The sequence below is a fragment of the Pseudoliparis swirei genome, chromosome 17 (assembly GCF_029220125.1).
Source record: "Pseudoliparis swirei isolate HS2019 ecotype Mariana Trench chromosome 17, NWPU_hadal_v1, whole genome shotgun sequence".
In the NCBI taxonomy this organism is placed as follows: Eukaryota; Metazoa; Chordata; class Actinopteri; order Perciformes; family Liparidae; genus Pseudoliparis; species Pseudoliparis swirei.
In genome coordinates, this window is record NC_079404.1 from 5,816,835 (window position 1) to 5,844,668 (window position 27,834).

The 27,834-nt window shown below is 41.5% G+C and overlaps 1 protein-coding gene across 1 annotated transcript in view; it reads right to left on the reverse strand.

Moving 5' to 3' along the window:
* The window catches only part of LOC130207486 (regulating synaptic membrane exocytosis protein 1-like), a 97,497-nt gene that overhangs the window by 19,464 nt on the left and 50,199 nt on the right, over positions 1–27,834 (reverse strand). The window contains 15 exon segments of the mRNA XM_056436121.1: positions 124–225; positions 765–930; positions 3,261–3,317; positions 5,622–5,769; positions 6,959–7,130; positions 9,043–9,173; positions 9,267–9,388; positions 10,575–10,621; positions 12,056–12,073; positions 13,894–14,017; positions 14,846–14,945; positions 15,045–15,158; positions 15,712–15,752; positions 22,036–22,721; positions 24,023–24,294. Coding sequence (XP_056292096.1) covers positions 124–225; positions 765–930; positions 3,261–3,317; positions 5,622–5,769; positions 6,959–7,130; positions 9,043–9,173; positions 9,267–9,388; positions 10,575–10,621; positions 12,056–12,073; positions 13,894–14,017; positions 14,846–14,945; positions 15,045–15,158; positions 15,712–15,752; positions 22,036–22,721; positions 24,023–24,294 — 2,300 coding nt within the window.

Below are 27,834 nucleotides of genomic sequence, written 5' to 3' on the forward strand. Positions count from 1 at the left end.
TATCTTATTCCACACAACAACAACAAACATACGGTCAGAGAAGTTCTTTTTTTCTTCTTTTTTGCCAACCAAGCAACTCTGATGACATTTATCGTCTAATTAGAAACAAGCAGGTGCTCTCACCTGTCATCAAGGTACTCCTCCTGATGGCGACCCCTGGCGGTGTCGTAGTGGCGGGTCGGAGAGCGGGAGCGGCGCGCGTGAGGAAGCTCGTCATCCAGACTCCTAAAAGACAGACAGGAAGGAAGGAAGGAAGGAAGGAAGGACGGAAGGATTATGTCAGGTTCGCGGTCAGGCGCTATTGCAGCAGACTCTTGGCGGGGCTCGTTTTTCTCGGGCCGGTAAAAGCAGAGCTGGCTGCACTGTGTGTTCTGCATCAGACATTTCATCAGTAGATGGACTCCGTTTGATGGCTTCCAACAAACTCCCTCACTCGTCCTCTCTCCCTCCACCATGTTGCTTTGACTTCTTACATGTGTCTCAATATCTTCCCACCAGGCGGACATTGGTCCTTCACTGTGCATTGTTAGACTTCAGGCCATTCCAACAGACTATATTTTGCTAAAATATGCCCATTTGGAAAGAAAGAAGTGGATTATGCCAGCAATAAACTTTGTCGACAAACGTAACATATTTGTGCGTGTGTCTCTTTAAATATCCCCAGTACTGTTCTTTCCTCAAACGGAATCATGTAATAATGTTTCTAAATGTGAAAACTTTCACGTTTCAGTATGTTGCTCTTTTGGAAAATAAAACTATCTCACCTCTGGGCGGGAACGTTGGGCGGCCGGGACCGCGTCCGCCCCTGATCCTCGCGGTGCGGCGAGACCGAGCGGGAGCGAATGTGCAGGGCGGGTGTCCTCTGCTGGTCCGGCACCTCCAGGGTGGACGTGGACTCCCGCTGCCTCTCCCTGCCCCGCCCGTCTGCTGCTGGGTGGGAAATGGCAGTAAACACATATATATATATATATAAATAAATAAACACATACTTATAAGAACACATTTAATCATAAATGATTGTAAATATGTCATAAATAAAGGGAACTATTCAGTAGTTCGTAGTGGAACTGTAAAACCCCGATCCACCTACATATTAGCATTAGCAAAACTGCCGAATATTTATTACGGCTTGCATGAAATCAAACCCAATTTTTCAATCTATTTATGGTCACATGCTAATATGAATATATTCATGTGTGGCAACTGCAGTAGGAAAGTCTGTCTCAAGGATACAACTGTTTAAAGTCGAGCCTAATATGTAAAAGGCAGCTGGCTTTTCTTCAGTACCGTGTGCTGTATTTTTTAAATGTAGTGTGATAAAAAAAAAAAAAAATTAAAAGACGGTCATTTTCTTTGGTGATGCAGCGAAACTACATCTGAAGATAAAAATATCAACAAAGACACCGATCAGGGATCAGGGATCTGTGGGACCGCGACCGGCTTTGATCGCGGTCCCCTGGCCACCAGTGTGGTTCTCTACAGAGAACCGCACCTCCCAGCTCGGCTTCAAGTGCTCCCAAGGTTTTTCATTTATCCCTGCCATGCATGGGAATTAAAAGAAAAAAGTTGGTCGAAGCGGTGTATTTTTTCCAGCCCTTTCTTAACTTGGGCACTCATTAACAAGAAACCCAGATGCATGGTGGGGTTGGACTGAAAACACGAGTGAACACAATGAGCTGATACTCAATAGCAGTGAATTTGACCAGTTTGGATTTGTTCTCCTCCAGTTTGGAGAAACAGAGAGCACAAAGTACATCAGTGGAAACGGAGCGAAAGCAGCAAAATGTATTCAAGACGTCAAAAAAAATCTATATACAAACACATATCCTGACCCGCCAGATGGTTTGTCACACAGAACCATCTGAGAAGCCGTCATTGGGAACTGCACTTTAAAAAAAAAAAAGTGCTCGGCAAGTGATTGGTTAAATACTCTCCAGTTCTGATAGAAGTGATGCTATTGCAGCATCTACGCTAATCGTTTTAGCATTTAACTGCCGGTAGCTCCTTGCGGGGGCTCTGATTGGTCCAGCCACTGGCATGCGTACACAAGCGCATCGCTTGAAGCCTGACGAGATGGATTTTTGTGATGTCGCGAGAATTATGTGATTTTTTCTTCGGGTGTTTTAAAGGCTTAATTCCGATTCACAAAGATTACACAATAACAACAACAATAATCTAACCCATGGACCAGCAACTTTAACAAATTGTGTGAGGTAAAATGTCTCTTTTTGTCAAAGGAGTCTGGTGGTTCTCCATCAGAACTGTCCGTCTCATGGAGAGGCGGTGACAATATTCTAAATATAGCATCCAATATAATTGATATGGATTTTCTTTTCTAAAATATGTTTTGCTGCTGCCCTTGTCCTCACTAGTGCAATACTGAAGTATTCAGTATTTCCACCATAAATGTACTCTCAAGGTACAAAGTGTCCAAAACAGCGATAAGACCATTACTTTGAAATCCAGGATGATTATATTTTTCAATTGTATATAAAATGTTATTAAATATAGCGGTATTCACACCACATTTTACTTGTCAGGGTAAGATGGTATTAAATACTGGAAATAAATAAATAGTAATGTCAATCTAATTTGTATAATAGCCAAAACATAAACATCAAATATAGGTCAACAAATCTATATACCAGTCCAACCCGACCAAACACAGACAAACACTCAGACACAGACATTTACAGTTTTACACTACAATACACACACAAACAAGAGGCGGAGTGTTTCAACAGACACAGCAATAAATGATCTTTTATATTCTAGATGGAGACTCGTTTTCCACCATGTCTTAGTGCTGCATGAAGCCTGGATTGTTTGTCCCCACGGCAAAATGTAGTCTATGACATGATCGTGTTTCCCATACACGTGATTTATTTGTGGTGGCCTGTCATAATGTTAAATCTATTTACATTCTTTTATTTCAAGTCATTTGCTGACAATGTTTTAGAATAATAGCACCGTCGGGCAGAGGTACTATACAAAGATCTGATGTCAAATAAAGACTTAAGTGTCTTAGTCAGTTTAGCTTTTCTTTAGTTTCTGTCAGGTGGCGGAACATTTACTTTCAAGCGAAAGAGCCGCTCGTCTTTTATTAGTTGGATTTTGGCACAAAACGTGTGCCATACAAAAAATAAAGATAATGCCGACACCTGGAGCCAGCCAAGCAATGGCTCATAAACAGACGCCACAAATAAATTGCAGTTTGCGGAAAACACTGACGCTGATACTAGGAAACAATCCCCACCCACCTTTAGACATTACTGCTGTACCTTCATCAAATTCAGGCTCTGTTACACGCTGAGAACCTAAACGTCATAGATACACACAGACACAGATATGTATGTACGCCACACACACGTACACGCATGCACGTATCCGGGCACGAGAGCAGTGTTAAAGGGAAGGGTGGGGAAGAAACAGATATTTACATTGAAATACTCAGTGGTGTATAAAGTACCCAAAAGCAATACTTGAGTAAAAGTAAAGATACCTTACTGGAAAATGACTCCAGTAAAAGTGAAAGTCACCTATGAGAATAGTTCTTGAGAAAAAGTCTTAAAGTATCTGATATTTATTGTACTTAAAAGTACATGTAAATGCTGTTGAAACAAAAACAAAGGGTCAGAATTTGGGGAATTGTGAGGTGTATTCTTGTAAATGCTGTGGCCACTATGATCAAGGAAAAGTAGTTGTGTTGAAAATAATTGGCTTGGCTGTGATCCATCCAGGAGCAACGATGTTCAACATATTGAAGGAGTTGTAACAGTGCGTTTATAAGTATACTCAATCAGACTCGAGGATGTAGAGGGCAAATGCATAATATTGTGTTCAGCACAAAATGTCAACTTGATGTATCAAGTCAGTGTTTTGAGAAATGACACCTGCCTTGTAAACTCCCATGGGCCTGATCTAAACACAATCAATTGTTCACAATCTGAACAATAGCAGAATCTGTAATTGCTGCCATCATAACTCGATCTGATCATCAAAACTCCTCTAAGATCAAAACATGATCAATACTAAAGCAGCACCAAAAGTAACAACCCAATCATAACTTGAAACTGACAAATGTCCTGTTCAGCTTAAAAAGAAGTTGGTTTTCAAAATTGAGAGAATTCACTCTTGCTCTCTTTGGGCAGAAGACTCGTCCTGCGATGCTAAATAGTCTTTCACAGGCCGCTGAGGCAGGTAGAGGTGTGTTCAGCTTCACAGACAGCTGTGTGCACAGTTTACGCACATTCAGCGCACGACAACGCGGTTCAAACCGTAATGCTATCGCGTTTTCTGATATTTTCGTCAGTCGCGCGCAATTCCAGGATGCTTTATTTTCATTGGTTGCTGGATTAAATCTTACCCAGATACGGGTTTTTTTCTGATTGGCTATTATGTAGCCCATTTCTTTTTTTTGATTGGCTGATAAGTGGCTCCTCACAGCAGAGCTCCAGGGGAGCGCTTGATTCCTCCACGGCGAGGGCAGCGCGGCTCATGTTGGCGCTGCACATTAAAACATTAAATAGCCGAGAGTTTTTTTCAGCGTGAGAAATACGATGTGTGGCGGGAGTGCGTGACTTAACCCTTGTGTTGCCTTAGGGTCATTTTGACCCGAATCAATATACACCTCCCCCCGCTAGGATTTTAATTGAGCCATTTCATGTTAATGTGTTCTTTGTTCTTTCAACAAAAAAACAAAAAACAAAACACCTCAAACTTGAAAACAAAAAAAAATTATAATAATTTTCTGGAGGTTTAATTTGCTGGCGTCAAATTGAACCCAAGGGTAAAATATGTTTAGTAAAATAAAGGTAACAGGGGGGTTTGAATTGAATCAAAAAAAAATGAAAAGGGGAGGGGAGGTGGTTATTTTTTTTGTCAAAAATGAATAAAACTAACACAAGGGTTAAGACCGAAATGCGTGAGTCTCACGCTCAATGCGTGACACTTGAGAGCCCTGCTAAGATGACACAACAATCTCACAACTGTCAACACTTTCTCAGCTCACTAACTTGCTAGCAGTCTGTCTCGTACACTAATCTCATTTGATTTTTCATAGCTAGCGAACGTGAGACTAACATAAACCATGTATAGCTACATTAGAAGATGAGACAACTGTCTCCCCCCTACCCCGCCAAACCTGCTCGCTTGGGGGTCTGCGTTCCACCACAGTCCCCAACGTTGGTCTCATGATTCATTTGTTTCTAAAGATAGATTTGGGTTTCATGATTAATTTCTTTTCTAAAGATAGATTTGGGTTTCATGATTTTTTTTTTTTCTAAAGATAGATTGGATTTTGTAGCGAGTAACGAAGGTTTCAGGGGAAATGTATCGGAGTCAAAATATTAGTTTTCTTTGCAAATTGTAGTGAAGTAAAAGTGAAAGTCAACAGAAATATAAATAGTAAAGTAAAGTACAGATATCCCAAAAACGACTTAAGTACAGTAACAAAGTATTTCTACTTCGTTACTGTACACCACTGGAAATACTTTGCTCACTCATAGTAAACCATACACAATCTTTTCTCTCTTAAACAGTGAAGCACACACACACACACACACACCCAGAGGGTTATGCATAAATACATACAATAAAGGCGTTCGCAGACTCAGACTTACGCTGCAGCTTTTTGCCGGGGGCGTCGGTGTGTCGTCGGGGCAGGAACGGGGAGGGTCGGGGTAGCGGTATGGAGGAGACGTCGTGGGTTTGGAGTGGATACCAGTGGGCCTTGTCGTCCAGCAAGGCCGTCTCCAGCTCGATGAGGATCTGCTCAAGTCATAATCAACATAGTGATAACAAGTTTTTGCTGCTGCGTCGTGACCGCCGATGGAGAGACACGGACAGTAGAAGCCGTTTATGAAAAATCATATCGGGGAAGCGCACACACTATCCGCTGGCTGGCATTTTAGTGCAAGTGATGCGTTGCATGTTTTGCACGCCAATGGAAAATATGTTCGCAGACATCGAGCAACCTGGTCATTAATTTGGAGTCATTTTTGTGTGCAGGTGATAAATGTACGTCCAATATTTCGCAGATTTTAAGCTTTGGTTTTGGTGCTCCATCAACTCTTGAGGGAGATATCTGAGTCTTTGTCTGCCGGTGGGTGTTGGGAGCAGGCACGGTGGGTTTACCGGAGCTTATTTGATGGCATAACAGCTCCCTGCTCCAACTAGAATAAAGGCTGCCGCCGCAAGTGTAAACAATTCAAATCATCAGTCGAGAACCCAGAGTCAAAGTCATTTAGTTAAATCCCTTTCATTAGTCGCATCCCTGTCATAGGGTTGTACGAAATGTTTTGTGTTTTTTTTTTTCTTCATACATTTGAAACTTGTATTTGTTGAAGGGGTGACTGTGGCTCAGTAGTCAGCAGGTCCGTCTTTCAATCAGGGGATCCGTGGTTCAATCCCCGCCCTAGTCGATTTGTCCTTGAGCAAGACCCTTAACCCTGAATTGCTACCTGTAGATGTGTCTACAGTGTGAATGTAATATAAATCGCTTAACCATTAGCTAAATTAAATGTAATGTAATAATGTTTATGAAGCCACGAATGTCTTCCAATCACTCTTAAAGATTATTTTTGTTTTGTGGTTGTATATATGTAGTAGATGGCGCTGTTAGATTGCTGCCAAACCGCTCTGCATTTTTAAGGGCCTAACGCCCCAAAATATGGATTGAAGCAGAATATATTGTAAGATTTTAAAAATGTGTGAATTTTGGAAATCATTTTTTGACTTAATGCACTTACTGGAAACGTTATGATCACTAATAATATACTAATAATAGAATTGCCTGATCTTTATCTGCAACTGTGCGGAAGCACCGCAAGTTAAAACTGAATATGACAATGAATAAATAAACCTGAAAAATAAAAAATAGGTACACAAAATTCTAATGTTGATTTAGAAATGTGTGTGTGGGGGGGTGCGTGTGCGTGTGTGCGTCCGTGTGTGGTACCTCTCCCATAAAGGTGCTGTCCTCGTCCGGTGACCTGGGTTGATCCCATATCGTCAGCTCCAGCATGTGGTTGCGGAAATCCCTGCGATGGACGTGAGGGTAGACGAACGTCTGGTTCCACTTGGGCTCACAGGTCCTCTTCATTGTTTTCGTCCTCCGTTTGCTTTTGTCACTGCGTTGAGCAAAGCAGACACTCAAACCAACCCAAGACCCTTGCACTCACATCCGCTGTTTTTCCGAACCTCCGAGACACAAATCACAGGCCTACTCCACTCATATCTGCTGGAATGCATTTACAAGTGACATTGAGTTGAGGATACGGTACATTTTTAAACCCATGCATGATGGAGCTTCAACTTGCAGTTCCTCAAATGGAGACGATATGCTGGTTTACACTGAAGTCAGAAGGTAACGAATCCTTTTTCAGCCGTCAATCAAAGTGTGGTGCTTGGGGTTCAATAGTGGATGGCGGTCGACCCGCCCACAGTTTGGAGGACCAGCCATAATTTGTTAAAATCTGTCTGATGGCAACGTAAAGCACTGAGAATACTCACGATATACGTGACACTTAAACTGATACTGATCTTTTGTAGGTGTTTTAGGTGTACATTACTTTGCTGTTCCGTCAAACTCCATCTCCTCTATAGGTGATACACTGACTGTGGAGAAGTACCTCATACAACCCCAACTTCAAACCATTTGACCTATTCCTTTAAAGGAGGACTCTCGGTCTATCGCAGTCAACAGTGGTTTCTGATCCCGACTTGCCTTCTTCTCATTTGCACAGATTTTAATTTCAGGGCTCCAATGAACCGAACAATATGGAAGCAAGCTTTAAATCCAGGCCTCTGAACTCCAAGCAGTTTCAGTCTTTTGCTCCCGTCACATTTTAATCTCTGTGGCCTTGATTTTCACGGCAATATATTAAAGTCCTTCACCTCTATGGAAACATAACAATTAAGGCTAGAGTAGAGAGAACTCTTTAGTGCCGTATGAGACAGATGTGATGCCATAAATCCCAAAAAGTTCAAATTTCTTTGATAATTTATTTTACAGAAATGTGCAGACAATGGAATCTATAGATACAACTTGTTTTCCAAGTTGCCACCAGTGTGACAAATGCTATAAGAAATGGAGGTGTCGTATACATTAAACTATTTACGTTTTTACAATCTCCACTTAGAGATTTTCCTCTCTGCTCTGTGTTCAAGCCGCTTGAGGTTCAGTCAAAGTCGAATGACATTTTTGTGATATGACTGTTGGAATTTTATGTTTTTTACAGAACCTGGTCAAAGCAAACGGTTTTATGTTCAACGAGACATGTAGAATAAAATGTTTTTGATGAAATTCCACAATTTTAAGCTTCGTTTTGGTTGCTTTTTCTGACGGAAGCCTTCGTCACACACAATGTGTTCAAGCACCGTCGAAAAAAAAGATGACGACTATGATCGTTGTTACAGCTTCTGGCTATGATAAATGGTGTGATTTTGGAGATTCTTTGAAGAAAACATTTGCATCCTGCCGGCTTCAGAGGGTTGAAAACATGTTGGTGATGTCATAGATTGTGCATTTGTGTAGTTTCTACACTATGTGGACTGAGGAAGTAGTGGCTCTTGACAGGGGCGTCATTAGGCCTAATTTAGGGGGGCTTCAATCGGTAGTTGTTAACGATTGTTACCTGCTTACATTCAGCTTTACTTGAGGCAAATGAAAGGGAAACTTAGAAACTGTCTCCAGTTAGCGAGAGTGTGAACGAGCTAATTCGAAATACAAGAAATAACTATCATCTCTCTATTCTTACCATTCATTTATATAATTATTATATTTATTTCTATTGAATGGTATATTTTACACTGAACTAGTTCATTGTTATCTTAGTGATTGTGCCCAAATGAGCATAAACTGTCACTATGACCCTGAAATTCTGTCTCTTGTGTCATATACTGAATGCAAGCAGAACTAGAGCAAAATCACACTCTTTCTATGAACTGTCGGAAACAATGGATTTCTGGGGCGCCCCCAAAAAGATTGCTCTTGTGTTGTTTAGGTTCCTCTGAACGCACCGTTTAAAAGAGGCGGCATACCTGCGGTCAGGGAGGAAGTACATTTTGACGTAGGGGCTCCTTGGCCGGCCATCAGGCCGAAGAGGAAGCTCTGTGGCCAGCTGCACGTTGACCATGAGCTGATGACCGACTTTGTCATACCACAGCTTCACCTGGGGTTGGGAGACGCAAAGAAAGAATTTTAATGCCTGGACTTGGTTTGAACGCATCAACGGCGCTAACACACTCATAATGCACACACTCACTGAGAGTTGCCCTGGCATTAACTGAGGAGCATCTTGATCTTGAAGCATCCCGGGACTGGAGGGAGACAGGACATGTAAGGATGGTCTCTCCATCTTCTGGGACTCAAAAGAACTGGAACCTGCTACAAATACATAAGTAGAGGGGGAAAAAACCTAATGTCATCTCTATATTTCTGACCCCAAAAAAAGTAGAGGAAAGGACAAACATGTCAGAAAATACTGTGGTCAGTGTGTTTATATCTACGAAATATCTAACATCCATTTCTTTGGAAAATATAAAAGGACCACAGCTAACCTGTCAGGATGACAAATTACCAAGCTTCTGTCCTACTTTAAATCTTCTGTTTAGAAGTATTGAGGCCTCAGATGCCTTATATGAGGTCTCACCATCTACTATTAAATAACTACTCACTAATACGCAAATCCATCTCCTAACTTTTTGAGGGTTGCTACACATTTTCCATTTTGCCATGTTATTTTATTCGCAACCAATGAACCGAAGTGACCATATTTGGACTGATAAGGAGCAATGGAGAGACGCTGTGTTTGTCGTTGGTAGCAACCTGTCAATCACAGTAAGCCCACCCTAAATCGTAGCCTGTTTTCTGGTCGATTTGACTGTAAATGAAAAATTATTTACGAAATGAACATCATGCTGTATTGAAAAAGACTTGAAACTAGAGATTGAGACCATGAACTCATGTTTACAATGTTTCAATGAGGGAATAAATCAGGTGAGCAGTAGGGTCATTTTCTCATGGACTTCCATAGAATCAGTCTTCTTTTTGCAACCAGAGGAGTCGCCCACTGCTGGTCAGTTTAGAGAATACATATATTAAGACATTTCAGCATTGGCATTCTGCGTCGGCAGATCTAGAGGTTGCCATATGCATTTCCCCGTTGTGTCCACAGTCCAAGGCAGAAATGTATAGAAATTTTAAACTCTGTATTTTAGCAAAAATTATGAATTTCTTATATGATCCAGATCTGGAAATTACACAAATATATAATTCCACACGCCTTCATACGGCCTTGGAATCTTGCTCTCTACTGACAGCATTGACATAAGTCATAATTAATGTCCTGCAATGTTAGCAGTTGAATTCATCAACACCTGCAAAACATCAACTCAAAACCATCTCTATTTAATTTCAAAGATATTTTATGCATCAAACATGTAAATTATTCTAAAATAAAAATAATAGAGAGATAAAAACAGTTATGTACAAGACAGAAAATCAGCCAGACAGAGATACAGACAGACAAATAAATACATAGATGTTCCAACATCCCACAGGAGATACCTACTAGATTCTAATGGAGGGTGGGACGTGTCGGGGATTCTTGGGATATCACTGGAAAAGAAGCAGAAAAGGGCAGCGTCAGCCACTCTCGTATTGGCATCCAGCTGGATCAAACAAAGTTAGTCGTGTTCTTGATGCACAGGCATACATGCATAAATATGTAGTTGTAGTTAAGTGGAAGAAAGTAGCACTGGGATTCAAAGTTATTTGGAGATTCAATTGTTGCATGGTTAAAAAAAGAAAACTATGGAAAAGCGGAGGGAAGATGTGAGTAGAGCCAAGATGACTGCAGTGTTTCCCAGAATCATTCAGACATTCAATGATGATCTGAAATAGTAACGGATGCGAACCGGTTGCCCAATTCTGTCCATCCTTTCTTATCCACCACCACCACCACTACAATTAAGGATCCCATGGTTACACACTAGAATCCATTGCACCAGCTCATCAAATATAAAGAAAGCATGGTATTTTGTGTAACACTTATCAGTATAATTTTATTTTTATTCAAGTTCATTATTACAATATATTTTGCACCACCAATGATATTTAAGGGAGGCTTTGTCAGTGTTTTTTTTTAGGACATGAGAAGACAGTATGTTAAGAAATACTAAGTCAACCATAGGGAGACTGGGGCAACTGTTATTCCACAATATTTTTCTGAAATTAATAGTGACATTTACACTTAATCACCATCTTTCTGAGAGTTCGATGAGAAGACGGAAACCACTCTGATGTCTGTGCATTAAGTTCAGAGCCGGAATTGGGAGTTGCCTAGCCTAGCTTAGCATAAAGACCGGAAGGTGAACGGCCTCCTAGCTTCAGAGCTGGACTTAACACGCACACATAAGATAGCCATCTACTCATTTCACACCGGGAACGAAAGCAAATGAGTATATTGCCATAACAATAGTTAACTGTTTCAAGTTTTTTAAATTTCAAGTACAAATATTACACTGATAAGTGTTTCATGGACCCTAGGTTGCCTTGAGGTCCATTCCAAAATAAAATATGTAAAACATGAAAATGAAATAAAATGAAACTATCCCTTGTTTTATGAATCCCAACGTCCCAACTTTCAAACCAGGGAATTAAGAGTAAAAAAAAAGAAGAAATAAGCATTTCTTATTTGACACTATAAGGGCTGGATTTCACTTTGGGATCCTAAGACTTAACCAGGAATGCAAAAAGAGGAATTCCAGACGCTACACAAAAAGTTTAAAAGCTTGCAAAAGCAATGCTACATAAGATGGACATTTCCCATTGGCCATTTTGCATCCCTTCAAGTAAACTTTTGGTTCAATTCAATTAGACAGCAAACTGCAGCAGATTTCACAAAGGCCAACATTTACGTAACTTGTTTTAACAACCAATCAGGATTCAGTTCAGTTCATTTAGGGAGGCAAAATGGCACTAGCAAAAGAAAAAATATTTCCATAAGCGTGAGAGGATTAAGGGGTCCTAAAAAATGGTCAGATTACTTACTGATATTTTCTAAACACCCTTCGCGAGTGTTTGGAGAGAAATTAATACATTTAACTATTTTCCCCATCAAAGAGTACATTGGGATAAACTTTAAGAACGGCTGTAGGAGCTTGAAGAAACAGTGAGTATGTTTACTGTGAAATATAGACCTGTGACAACAAGGTCATAATAATAACAATAGCAAAGCAAAAATCCTGAAACTCAACTTGCACTGTACATTTGTTACTCATTGTTCTACGAGATACGACAGAAGTGTCCTTAGTAATAAATAACACCAGGTATTTGAGAAGATTATCCTGGGACGTTTTCCCGCAAACCTAAAATTCAGAGAGATTCTGTGTTGGATCAGGTACGTAATCAAAACATTATAGATTATTCAGAGGGCTGTGCATATAAAATTTAGACTTTGGTCATGAGGTCTGCCATGTCCAATGAGACGTTCTTTTTTCAGTTATGCATGTTGAGATATTATGGTTGCGCTTCATTTTACGGGTCCATAATGTCCTTATCATTTCATAATATTGCATTGGAGGATGCCATTTGTTACTAATTGCAGGCAAATAGAGAAAAAGGTACAATGTTCAATTAGTAAACTTGGATTTATCAATTAAAACTAAATGTACGCAAAACCCAGGGTTCCAATTCAACATGTGGAGAGAATAAAGTATTGATAAAATATGAGTTTAAGTGAAAGAAGGACCAAATTACTTAGTTTATTCAGGGAAACGTCCCACAAATATTATACAGATATTATCTGGAAACTAGAGACCTGGAAAATAAAGCGCTAACCATAGATATTAGATATTGCAGCGGTAAAGTGGCTATGGTTAACACACTGCATCATAACACACTGAATGCAACATTTATCCAAGTGTGTTAATTCTCAGAGCTTCAAATTAACTCAACTAATCCTACAATAGTTTACTGTAAAATCAATTGCAAAAAATATATATTGAGTATTTGTGACATTTAAACAAATGATATCCAGAGATAAATCATGAAGTTAGCACGAGTTCAAAAGAAATTCATCACTTTAGTTATCAGCTCTGTTGATACGCAATTATTAGATATTTCCCGTCTGTATGAAATAATTAAATTTGTACATAATTCAGCATACTCCACCTCGTACTCCGTTAAATAAAATTATATTTTCATAAGCCCGTAAAGACAGACCAATCAACAAAAACAACCATCAACAAAAGAGTTTGTATTTGTGGATTAATCATTTTAGAGAGAACATATGAACCATTATGTGTCTTAGATAAATAATACTACATAACCATGGCTAGAAATTATGTTTTAATTTTTTTAAATCAGCCACTTTTCAAACTGCAGGAAAACTTTGTTGCACTCACAAACACAATCACGATTGGTTGAGTTTTTACAAGGCGTCAGCCAACGGATAAATATCTCACGCAGCCCACTTCTCGTTGTTAATAGAGTCTTACAGCCGCTGCCTGACAATTACCATTTTATCATCCTAGAAATAAACGGAAGTATCTTTTTAAAAGGGGACACGCGAGACCAAAAAGACGCTCCCGTTGGAAAACTTGTCAGCGGGAGCTGGGAGGGGGAGGGGGGATTCATTTTGAATGCAGTCACACAGTAAAAGTCTGAATACAAATACATGTCCCCGTCTCCTGTCTTATCTGAGGTCGGCCTACTCTGAGTCAGTCTCAGTCAACACTGACTGGTAAATTTAATAAAAATAGGAGTTAAATTCAAAGCTAGATTTAGACTGGCGACTAACTTATAACTAAAGAGTTGTATTTTGTTTTACAAATATCAAAATCTGACACTGACGAGCGAATGAGGGTGTGTTTCTATTCCTGACTTACCCAATCGGCCTGGATACCAACAGCTCCACTTGAGGCTCGGCTTGAGACTCCAGAATGATGTTGTAAACTTCCTTCATGGTCGCCCCCGGTAACAGCTTCCCGTTCCACTGCAGCACTTCATCCCCTAAAATTGGGACATGAATGTAAAAAAGTGTGGCATGAGTCAGGGAGGGATTCAAACCAATTTTGGGACCTTTCCCAAATTGCATGTTAATTTTTGTCACCAAATCCCATTAAAAGACCAAAACCAACAATGCCATAGCCCATCCATGCCAATTAAAGAAATGTATACAGGTCACAAATGTAACAAATATATATCATTAAAAAACATTGTTTTCCAGGCTTTGTAATTTCAAGCAAACGTCACTCAAGCACAAGATTGGTTGGGGACTATTTCAAGTCGCGGAGTGATACACATTTGACTGTGTCAGTGAGTATGGGGCAGCAGTACAGCAGGGCCGGTGTACAGCCGTGGGATGCAGTCACAATAATCTGTGCGTTTATACTTTAATCACGAAGGAAGATGTCACTAAAAGCGACGGTGTGGCTCCTTGAGCTGTTCTAATAGTGGGTGGATGAAAATAGAGCAGTGCACTAAGGAATAAAATCAGGATGTGATACATACAATACTTGTAATAAATGTCTCATTAGGCTCTTTATATGAGATTTGTGGACAATTACAAACATATAGATTATTGACCGTCCTAACCAATGATGCCAATTAAAGATATGAAACCATAATTCCACAAAAAACACAATGTATTGAGCAAAACAACCCTGCTTAATATATTACATTGCATTTGAAGTTTCGCATAAACATTGCCCTGCGTTAAATGAAAACTCCCAAACAGATTTCAAGGTGCTGTGATGCATCTTAAAAAAGGCCCGGTGTTTGTCTTTTTTCCCCGTCTTTGCGTGCCTAATGTGTGACACCCGTGGCGGATCACACTACCTGCTCTTAGATGTCCCACCACGTCAGCCAGGCTTCCCTTCTTGACTTTAGTGATGAAGGCACCTAATCTCCCTGACTCTGTTATTCTGCCTCCCACCACCTAGAGAGAGAGAGAGAGGAGGAATAAGAGAGAGATTTGTGTCACAGATCCATCATGCGTGACATTAATAATAATAACAGGTTTGCTACCCACTCTGACCTTTAACCCCAGCAGAGCTCCAGCTTCTTTTGGCATGGCGGCGCTCCTCTTGCTGAGGGTGATTCGTCCGAGTAGATGGTCTCCCTCCTTGGATGGCTGCCAGGTGACAGGATGCTGCAACGGGGGAGACGATAGACATTTAACCAAATGTATAGACAACGACAAACAAGATCAGCTAGAGGAATTGTCAACAGTTTAAATGTGGTGACATTCTTCTCACTGCGTTTATTGTCTGGAATGTGTGTGAGGGACACTTTGACATGGATCATCAAGTCAAATTGTTCATTTAAGATAGTTTGTTATGAATATTGGACAACGGTGCATTGCATTTCCATTTCATTAATAACGTAATGCATGTCCGATTTCTTAAAAAGCACAAGATTGATGGATTTTGCAAAAGTTGGCAGCTCAAGTTAGGCGCCTTCGCAACACAAAACTGATATAACACAGCAGTCGTTTGGCGTTGAGTTGGTAAAAGTAAAATTACATCTGTTGGTGTTGTAAGAAAGTCAGCCGTGAGAAAACCCACGTGTTACATTATGGATTCCACCAGCACTCGTATCGTCTCCTTTGAAACGCAAAGTTTTTTTTTTTAAACGCTCCGTTGCTGATCGGCAGATTTTTATGGTGAATTCGATCCAAATAAAAGAGAAAGAAGAGGACTTACATGCCATACGGTGGGGTCATGTGGGTAACACTCCCAGTCGCCTGCAAGAGAAAAGAGACTGGCTCAGAAAGCTGTGGATAAAGCCGAGACCTCCTTTATACATTCACACTTCACACATGGAGGCAGACAGGAGAAACTGTATACACGGCACATACCAGCCTGAGTCTCTCAAACACAGCCCAGACAAATTTGGAAGGTATTTGTTTACAGTGGAGAGGGTTAAGTTTATTGAATCCTCAGTGCTAGAATTAGAAATGTAATCACCACAGTGGTAGTGATGATACTAATGCTCATTTAAAATGCTTAGAATCACTCCGTCATAATGCTCTGCAATTTCTTCCATTTAAAAAAAAAGAAGATTCCCCACCATGAAAATCATCATTCATCTATACAGTGCACCTGTGAAGACTGAACCACTTGCCAGTGTAAGGCAAACATTTTTTTAAATATCATTAGAATAAAATAAAAAATAAAATGTGGGTTTATGATAATAATTCATAATATTTGTATTTAGTGATGCTTTCCGCCACAGTATGGATGCTGGAGTGTGCCACAATAATAATTATATCAACTTGGTTAGTAAAATGTTCACTAAGTCAAAAACATTTTAATTAGATTATATTTATACATAGAAATCTAATTATTATATTGACTTATTCTGTCTTCAAATGATTTATTAATTAAATCGCAATGTTATTCTTTAAAAAAAAATATATATATAGGAAAACAATAACTTTTTAAAAGATTTATTACATTTACCATTTGATTAGATTTAAACCGATTTTGCGTTCAATTTAAAAATGTGTTATCTGTGAACCATCTAAAAATAAAAATAATATCAAACCACAGCAATGGTTTGAGCTCCGATTGGCCAGACTCATGCTAAACAAAACAAATATTCAATCAGACTTTTAAGTCACATTAGCGATTTCAAAGTTAATTATTGACCGTTGAAATAATTTGACAAAACAATCGCAAATCAAGTCCACTTACCAGCTTCTTTTAAAGCTCATGGTACAGTCGGCATCAGAGAATGAATCCTGCTAACTGCAATCTCAACGGATCCATTCCTGTGACAACTGAGCAAACTCCATCGATTGACGAGGACAGTGTGATACAGCTGGAAGCTTCGGATACAGCTGGTAAGTGTATTTTATGTAGAGATAGTTTTTTCATAATGGGTTTCTTTAATTTAGTGGATGGCACAGAATCAAATCAATTCAATAGGTGATTGTATTAATGCTGCTCTACAGCCAGAGTAAACTGGATGCTTGCAGTACATGTTTCTCCTGTTGACAGAATTGGTGTATTTCTCTTATGTTCAGTGGGATACTTCAGAGAATTACACAGAGTATATTCTATGGTGAAAACGCCATCTCTTGCTTCAGTCCAAAAGACACAGCCTCCTCCGTACACATGGGCCGAGGGGCGGCGTTCCAGACAGCACTGTTATGACACGGAGTAAAACAGAGCCAAGCGTGCCTCGGAGCCAGGAAGCTATGAAGTTAACGGGTTGTGACAACTTATAGTGATGTTATGTAACCTTAAAGGGAACGCTCCAACGATAGACAACTGAGCTCTCAGTTCCAAGACTCCAGCGTGAACGTGATTTTTTGCAGTGGGTTGGCCACATGGGTGAATGTTTGTTCTTATGGTTCTAGACCTAAGAGACGTCACTATGGGGTCAGGACGCCATGAAGGGACACTTGAAAACTGATACATTGATACTTGTTGGATTAGAATCGGAAATAATCTTTATCGGCCATATATGTGAGCACAAACACAGAACTTCCAGGGTTTTTTCCTCAATGGACTGACATAGAAATCCAAATATTAATTAAGAGAAATAAAGGCAACACAGCTGGACAAATAAAGGTAAAGAATGCACCAGACTGTTTTGTTGGAGCAGAAAACTGTAAAAAAATTAAAAATAAACAAGATCGGAGAAAATTCAAGGGAGTCCAGAACATGGTCTCCATTCCACAGAACCGTCTTGCCTTTAAATAGATGCATTTTTATACAATACAATGTATTGAAATATTGTGTGAATTATATCCTATTTCTTTATGTTATTGACAGTGGAATACAATAAAAAATTCATTCAACCCATATTGATTCTATTAAAATGAAATATCTGCACTTTGACGAGGAGATGGCATTTGAAAGTTAGCTAACCCTAACCCTCGAACAGAGACTCCTCAGTCAGAGCTTTGGGACAGCTCTTTTTTCTCAAGCCTAAACTTCGAAAAAACCCAAAACAGAGGAGGGAAAAGAGTAAAGAACAGATTAAACTGTTTTTTTCTGCTCAAACAAAAGCTACAAACATCATCATATCCAGCTACCTAGCTTACTCCAGCGGTTAGCGTCTACTGCTTCCAAGGTTGTTTTTGTGTGGTTATGGATACCGTAAAAAATAAACTATCACATTTATTGTGTAGTATTTCTTCATGTAAATCTCCTGGTTGCTATCAGCAGCTCTATCCTGTTCTTTATTGGGTTACTCGCCAGCAGACAGTAGCTTTGATAGCATTACTTTTGCAAAACACGTCAGTTTCTATTCATCTTAAATTAAAACATAGTTGTTTGCAAATACAAACTATGTAAGCATAAAGTATGACAGCATAAGCAGCTAAGGCAAACTTGTTCCGTCACACCCCACTTTGGAGGAAGAAAATGGTTTATGGCCTTAAACTTAATGTCTTAATGTAGGGTGACCAGACGTCCTCTTTTTGAGACCTAAAAAATGCGTCCGTCAGGGATTCCAAAAACTAGTTATTACGCCCTTACAAGTTTTGGAAATGGTATCTCCCTTACGTTCCACCTTCTTGCGCGAGCTCTGACTGTAGAGAGAACCGTCATTGGTCGACCGATCTCAGGGTTGCCAGATACACGCTAATTATCCTCCAAATACGACCATTTTGAGCCTTTGGTACGATACTTCACCGTTTCCAATCTGGCAACACTGAGCACCTTGCCGCCTTCCACATTGTTTACAGCACATGACATCTTTTTTATTTGTTATCATTATTGCTTCAATATATGGACAAGACACATTAAAGACGCGCTGGACTAAATGCCACAAAAAAGATTTGTTTTACATTTGCACTTTTGTTAAAGTTCAATAAATAGATGTTCATAAAGTCATTTCATTTGTGACGTTTGTATGCATTCACATGGTCATGGTGTGGCATGCTATACACTACTCCCCCGGAATATTTGGCAAATTAATTGCTTAATGTGGCAAAAAAACAAAACTGTTTTGCATTGAATATCTTTTCAAGATTCATAACAATGAATAATAATAGTTGCGAAAAGATGATGATTGTATCGAAGTCTACAGAAAATATCTCTCCTTGTCACTTGATTTATTCCCTCAGTAAACATTGTAAACATGATTGTAGTCTCAATTGATAGTTTCCAGTATTCTTCAATAAAGCATGATGTTTATTCAGTAGATTATGGTCCAATTAGAGTCAAATAGACCGTAAAGCAGAGCATGATTTAGTGCAGGCTTATGTGATGGACAAGTCGCTACCAGAGCCATACAGGCGTCTCTATGTGGCTCCTCCTCCGCAGCCTAAATGTGGTAACTTCCATTCATCGGTTGCTAAAAAAATATTATGGCGACGGCCGTAACCCAAGATGATGGCGGCACAATCACCTGCCCCGAGACGACAAAACGTCAGTCCCCAAACCAATGGGTGACATCATGACGACGATGTCCACTTCTTATATACAGTCTATGGATTAACTCCTTCCAATATTTTGCAATAAAAGCCCTGGACACTGTTCAGAAAAGGGATCTGAAAGACGACAAGAGCGTTATGCCAACTGGAAACTCGATAAAACCGCGTACAGTAGCTTCGGCTATCGACAATTTGACATATTTTCGTAAGTGCTGTAGAAGTTGGGCTGCCAAGCTCTGAGATAAGCAATTGAAAAGCAAAAGTTGTGAAATCAAGGTATTTGTGTTGTGTTTGTTTCCGCTTGCCTTCCTATCTGAGGATGAGTTGGCAGCTTGTAGGATACTTGAACAGATCATAACAGGATCTACTGTACTGTGACTGACTGACTGCATATTTGAGTGTGTGTGTGTGTGTGTGTGTGTGTGTGTTTCCCTAGCTGATCTCACAATGATTTACGTGCCTGGATGCTTCTCGGCTGCCAGGAAGCGCATCTCGGAGCTGACCTGGCTTCAAGCTAAAAAAGGAAGCAGCGTCTCGCTGCCACACTGCTGTTGTTTAAAAACAGGGCTGACGGAACCCTCTCATCCAAAACCTCCAATTGATCGATGTCAAAGGGGGCTTGGTCTGGGTCCATAGACTGTGTATAAGTTGTGGATGTGGTTTTTGTTGTTGTGCACAACCAGTGTATCTAAGTGACCATAACTTGGACTGAGGAGGAGTGACATAGGGCTCTGGAAATGACCCGTCAATCACGAGGTAGCCCCGCCCTAAACAATACCCGGCTTTATGATCTATTTGACTCGAAGTGGACCATCATTTACTAACTAAATGAACATCATGCTGTATTGTAGAATACTTTAAACTAGAGATTGAGTAATAAACCCATGGTAACAATGTTTATTGAGGTAATCAAGCGAGAAGTAGAGTCATTTTCGCACAGATTTCAATACAATCAGATGGCCATTAAAAATAATGCAGGTTTAAGGCATTTTCTCACTGGCTTCACTTTTACGATCCGCTAGAATTAAAATGGGAGAATACTTTGCCGCCCTTAGATAGCACTAAGCCAGAGGAGTCTTTGGAGAGCTTAGGAGTGAAGTGACATGACCCAGTGTTCTCAGGCTTGGAGACGTAGTTGGCAATGTGATGCCACATGCAGGATCAACTGGGGTCAAACTGCCCCATCACACACACACACACACACACACACACACTAACACGCACACGCATGTACGCTCAGTGTACCCCCCCATGCCCCTCTGGGCTCAGCTGAAAACAATACACTCTGACACACGAGGAAGCATTCGGATACATGCACGCTGGTATTCTGTGTGGCCGCTCACTCTGACGTTCAGATACCATTGAGAAAGTGTCTGAGACAGTTGTGTTTTCCTGTGGTTGAGGTGTGTACTACTGCAGATTTTAATAAATGCTCAGGGTAAAGAAGACAGGATTCAAATCTGACTGAAGACACCACACCAAGGCTAAAAAGGCGCCGACAACTTCTTACATTCACCTCCCATGATGCAGCAGTAAAGTGGAAGTGTTCAAACACAAACACACACACACACACACACACACAAATGGCATTTCCTCATAATGCATATGATTAATCCCAAATAGAGTGCAAGTGTGTGAAATAAATTGCACGATGTATGATTGTTTCTTTAAATTAATTATATCACTGGACACAGTTCTGAATAAAGAGGCCCGTAAGTGGCAGGAGAACTGTGAATTGATAGCAAGATGCTGTATTAAAAAAAGGATTGGAGGAGACGCTTTGCTCCCGGCTGCCTTGAGAAATGGAACAAAAGGATAATTCAATCAGCGCAACAGTTAACCAGACATTCTGCGGGAATCGGCCCGTACTATTTTGAAGTTTCCCGACAGTTATTTAACAACGCAAAGCATTTTGTAAAACAATTTTGCATTCACCTCTAGCAATCTTTCTTAAATAACAGCTACTGTGTTCTAGCTGTTTGGTAGCTACTGTTTTCTTTTACATTTGTCTAGCTTGTCTGTGGTATTGAAGTTGATTTGACTTCCTCCTCAGTGTCTGATATGACGGGAGAGCGTCGCCATGAATGGAAATCTAAACGTATAGCTGTGTGCAGAATCCATACGTGCATTCTCCCAAAGAGAGAAATGAGTACGCTCAAAAAGACAGTGTACGCAGACCCAACAAAAGCTGTGTACTATTGTCCCACAATGCACTGCACAGAGCAAGAGACTCAAAGCTGCAGAGAAACCCCTTCTTTAAACGGGACTTAAAACGCATGCTTTCTGCAGATAAAGTCACAGCACTGTGAGCTCTACGGTCTGAAAGAAATGTGCAATACAAATTATGATTATTAGTATTTTTATTATGTTGTCGCAGTTTAGCACGTGATCTCTGTGTGTGTGTGTGTGTGGTGATTTTTGTGTCAACCTGTCGTTTAAAAGTATCTCCTTGGTTCTCAAAGTGTCAGAAACTGCCATGAAGCAGTGGTGTACCTTCTCGAGAAAATAAATAAATTGCCTCAGATATCTCATTTGATGGATGGATGAACACATGAAGGAAGTGACAGATGTCGATACTTTCCACCCCCTCCCTGGTTGAAATCAAAGGCATTTTGTTTTTGTCGCCGCCGTCTCTCACCTCTCTCGCTGACGCTCTCGATCTCGCCGTCCTCGCAGCTGCTGTACTCGGGCGTGGTCCCTCCCTCCTCCTCCGAACTGCTGACGCTGGTCTGCCTCTTCCCCCCAGCGCCCATCCCCCGCTTCGACTTGTAGGGCCTCGGCGGCGGCGGGCGCAGGGACTCCGATTGGTCGGAGCTCAGCGAGTCATTGCGCAGCATGCTCTCAGCCTTTTCCCGTTTGGTCCGTCTCACCACGGGCCCCTGGCCGGGGGCCGAGCCGGAAGGCTCTCTGAGTTCAGGGGGGAGGGGTTGCTGGGCGAGGGTGTGTTCGTGTGGCCCGGCGACCCCACCCGCCGTCCTTTGCCCGGGCCGCACGCCGTCCCCGGCCTCCCCTCCCACTCCCCCGCCGCGACCCTGCGCGGGCGCAGGGTGGCCCCGGCCTCCAGGTGGGACCGGCCCTGCATGGCGAGGGGGGGCCCCGCTGTAGTCCATGTGGTGGTAGCCCCCCTCTACTGTCCGCCTTACCCCGCCGGCTCCTCCCACAGGGTCGTGCTCCAGAGAGCGGCCCTTCGACAGCCGCCGGCTCTCCCGTCGCTCCCTGGAATCCCCCCGGAGGTGCCGGTCCATGGAGACCTGGGTCTGCAGCCTGGGCTGACCCGGCCGACGCTCTCCCCGACCAGCTTCTCCGCCTCCTCTTCCATTTCTCCTGAAGAGCGTTTCATATTTGGGGAGAGGAAAAATCATTTGATTGTTAACATTGGTGGTCCACTGAAGGAAAGGCACGAGCGCCGACACATTCGACTCTCCGACTGTTTTCTTCCATTACAATCAGAATGGCAGAGGAAATAACGCTTACTTAGACTTTACTCACACTGCTGTATAAAAGAAGCAAATGATGAATGCAGGAGATAATGCTCGATAACATAAATATTAATATATTTTACGAGGCCTGTTTTCTCCCTGGTGGCAAAGAGGACGCAATTTAAAAGGGTTCGTCAAACTCTGCCTGTGATAAACAATATAGTCATGACTTCTGTGGCTCTTCTTTTGGTCCGGGGGTTGGAGGTTCAATCCCCGCCGTAGTTGATATGTACTTGAGCAAGACACTTAACCCTGAGTTGCTCCCTGTAGCTGTGTTTACGGTGAATGAATGTAACATGATTGTCAGTCACCTTGGATAAAAGCGTCAGCTAAATGACATGCAATGTAATGTAATATAATAACCCTGATGATGTCCCAGTGATGTCACTGAGGTTATCTCATTTTGGGATTGGAGCAGGCAGCAGCCTATAGTTCTGATAGGTGGAGTATATCAGGAAGTGTCTTAAACTGGCATTCTTCCCAATGGCCAGCAGGGGGCGACTCTTCTGGTTGCAAAGTCAAATTAGATATTATTGAAGTCTATGAGAAAATGATTCTACCTCTCACTTGATTGTCAGTAAACATTGTAAATATGAGTGTATGGTCTCAATCTCTAATTCTTCAATAGTCTTCTTCAATAAAACATGATGTTCATTTCGTAAACTCTATTTAGGGTTAAATAGACCATAAAGCAGGGTATTCTTCAGGTCGGGGCTACCTTGTGATTGACAGGTTGCTACCACGGCGGTAGTGTGCTTTCAGTTCATGAAAGTTAATTGTAACATTTTGGTCACCTAAAAATGGCTGGTTGAATTTAGCTTCCCCCTGAAAAATGAAAAAGATGGCAACGGTCAAAAACCAAGCTGGCAACACAAACCAATGGGTCATTTCCCCATAAACTTCTATACAATCTGACTTGTTTTTGCAACTTGAGGAGTCGCCCCCTGCTGGCCAGTTGAAAGAATGCCGGTTTAAGGTCACAATTGGCTTCACCTTTCAGAGCCCGAGGTTGCCACCTGGTTAAATGTAAAATATTGGTATAGGGTATAACATGCTTTCTGCATCACTTCAGCAAAAATGAATATTTCACCAGTTTGACTGCTGCCCTAACTATCGTCTTGTCCTACAACAATCGCTTCAGCTTACGCATCTCGTGGCGGCTCGCTACGTGACCGGGTATCGGCGCTGGGCGCGGCCCCAGGCACGCCAGGCCGGTTGGGGTCTTGGATCGCGGCGGTGGTGCCTGGAGGCGCTTGGGAGCGAGACCGAAGCTTCTTGTCGCCGATCGTCTGGCACACAGACGGCTCGCTGACGGCCGAACCGAGGCCGGCGAGCTTCCCGGCCGGACCGGTGAACCACTCGCCCGGCTTGGTCAGGAGCTCCTGCTGCTTTCGGCAGTTATTACACACCCAGATCACCTAGTTTAGAAAAAAAAGAGAGCATGGGTTGAGATTAGATTACAGATTAAGAGAATCAGGAAGGAACTATTCCTTGCGCCAGCCCAAGATTTTCCCAACCGCGAAGCTTCAATCGCAGTGAAACAGGAAATGGAACATTGCACTTCCTAAAGAGCTGCACTGCTGCCAATGAGTGGTCCAGAAAGAAAGAAAAAGGCTTAGATGGAATTTGCTTTGCATTTCCTAAAATCATAAAATGGCTGATATAGCAGGGAGCAGCTTGGCTTCCGCTGTGGGCTGCGTCTGGCCTCCAAATGGAAGCACACAACGCCAACTGGATAACGAGAGGAGTTTCAATTTGCTTGCCAAAGCAAAATCTCCCGTCTTCTTGTTTTATATTTGTCCCGCCGCACATATGCAAACCGACTATACGTCGGCTGCGTTCACACGCGACAGCAGAGAATCCGATTGCAGATTTGTAAATCGTTTTTTACATTGTCTACGGTGTTGATTTCACATCATATTCCCAAAAGAAACCAAGTTGATCAATAATGAGTTGTTGAGTGTCAATACAGAGAACAAAATGCATTTGTTTGGTATTTATGGACACTACCGTTCAAAAGTTTGGGGTCATCCACCCAGACAATTTCGTGTTTAACATGAAAACTCACACTTTTATTTATCAAGTGATTTGCAAAATGAATAGAAAATATAGTCAAGACATTGTCAAGGTGAGAAATAATGATTTTTATTTGAAATATTAATTTTGTTCTTCAAACGTCAAGCTCAAAGGAAGGCTAGTTTTATAGCTTCTCTAACCAGCATAACTGTTTTCAGCTGTGCTAACTTAAAAAGGGTTTTCAAGGGTTTTCTACCCCTCCGTTAGTCTTCTAAGGCGATAACACAATGTACCATAAGAACACTGGAGACAGGCCTCCACACACCTATGTAGATATTTCATTAAAAACCAGACATTTCCACCTAGAATAGTCATTTACCACATTAACAATGTATAGAGTGTATTTCTGATTAATTTAATGTTACCTTCATTGGATAAAATAGTGCTTTACTTTGACAAATAAGGACATTTCTTCGTGACCCCAAACTTTTGAACGGTAGTGTATGTTTCAACTTTTTTTGCTTTTTCATTTACCTAAAAAACAAGCCACATCGAGCAGAGGTTAGGAACAACTCAATCGATTACCAGAAGAATAGAACGGCCACAATGTTTCTAATCAACTGCATTCAAAGTGTTTCTCACTTACGCAAACATACAAAACATTCCAGCTTCTTGCAACTTGTTATAGACCTAACAACAAATTAATAAAATGATTGGCAGATTGATCCCCGCCAGCATCTCAGTCTTCATCAGAATGTTCTTAGTTTTGCAAATCATTGTGCAAAACCCACGCAGCTCTCTGGTCCGGTCCAGGGACTTTTGTCGGACCATATCTCCCCACTAGAGAGCTGCGCTCACTAAATGTGGGGCTACTTGTGGTCCCTAGTCTTAAAAAGTAGGATGGCAGCCAGAACCTTCAGTCATCAATCTCCTCTTTTATGGAACCAGCTTCCACCTTCAGACCGGGAGGCAGACACAGTCACCTCATTTAAGAGTAGACTCAATACTTTCCTATATAGTTCCTTATAGTTCGGGCTGAATCAGGTTCACCTGGTCCAGCCCCTAGAGATGCTGCTATAGGCTTAGAGGCTGCTGGGGGACGTTTAAGGATATACTGAGCACCTCTCTCCTCTTCTCTCTCTACTTCAGGATGAATTTTCATCTCTGCATCGCATATTATTAACTCAACTTCCTCTCCGGATTCTTTGTGACTTCACGTCTCATAGGGTCCGTTGGACCTGGCTGGGTCTGATGCCTCCTGCCTGGTGAGCCGGCATCCTGTCATGGCCCTGCTGAGATTGTAAAGCCCGCTGAGGCAAATTCGTAATTTGTGATATTGGGCTGTATAAAATGAACTGAATTGAATTGAAAATGTCTGTTTTCCAAAGACGAACAACGCTGTTTCAAGTGCAAATTGGCTCTTCCTCTAACAATGTTTTTGTTTTTTTATATATTTAAATGTCATCAGAAAGTATGTAATCTTCTCCGTGAGCTCAACAGACTCCACCCACTGAGGGGGAGATGCGGTTGAAAGCTCTAGAAAGTAGCTAAAAAACCAGTCCACGGCCTCGTTGTTTACTGTGACAAACAATATTTAAAGAGGAATGGTTGATTCACTAAATCGGATTCCTTTTTTGCATATTAAGATTGCTGAATGCTGGTTGTTGTGTGACAAAACGGGACATGTGACCTACATGTGAACACTCAACTCGTGAATGTTTGTTTTTTTGACACTTGTTCATTCGGAAAGGTTTTTATATTTCTCCGACTGAACCGCAATAGTTCCGATCTGCGCGGCTTCCATCGACATCATGAAAGACGAGAAGCATCGATACAAACACTGAACCGGAGTGCAGTGAACACAAACGGGTCTCGGCGCTGTCGGTTCTCGTCGATGAGCAAACGAGAGGGGTTAAGGCCTAGAATAGGATTCAGCCCGGAAAAAGCACGAGGGCGTGCAGGGTGAATGCGGCCCGTGCAGTCCTCGTTCTTTGTTGACGTCGGACGGACGGGGGGAATAAAATAAAAAAAAGACAGAGGAGGGAGGATGGAGGACGAGGAGGTTAGAGTCGGTCCCTCTCCTCCAGCCACCAGGGTTCTCATTAATACTGAACACTCCCCGATGACTCCTTAAAAGAGAGCTCAAATAAAACACTCTGGCATCGGCCACCCCTCCCCCCCCCCCCACCCATCCATCCCTCTCCCATTCCACTTCTCCCTCCTCCAGATTGCTTTTGATTAATGCTACTAAAGCCGAGGAGAAAAACAGCTTTACACCAACGCGGCTATATTTATCCTGCCAAACACCCCAGCACCACCAGGGAGAGGGAGAACGTGTGCTCAAACACAAAATACACACACACACAGCAAAGAAAGCAAAACACTGCCTCATGTGGGACATCATAGCTTTTGGTAAAAACATCCACCAATCTGTGATTTTTCTGCAGCCAGACCGACGAGGCAGCCGGATGGACCCCCGTGCCAGTCGACAAACGGACAGGAAGCGAGGACTTCGAACGCATTATTTAGGCTTTTATTTTAGACTCAGAATTTTTAGTTCTGGCATTTCGTCTCACCGAAGGGAGAAAGAACTTCCGATTTAAAAACACTGTGCGTAAAGTGACACTTCCAGAAATATTTCAGTTATACTTCCTCCACAGAAAGTGCCAATAAATAAATATATTTATAAAAAGTTCTGCAAAGAGTAATCACTATCTTTCAAGATGGATTGTTTGACAAGTGCCCATAAAAAGTTGCCAAAGTAAAATGATTAGCTTTGTTCCAAGCCCTAAAATATTAAGATTCATGACGACACAAAACAGAAAAGCGACAAATATTAAACAATCCTTATATTTGAGATGCTGGAACCGTTTGGCTGATGAAAGCATGGCGTCGTGACGGCTCGGTGTCATGATTTGTGTTGTGAATAACAGTCAAAAGAC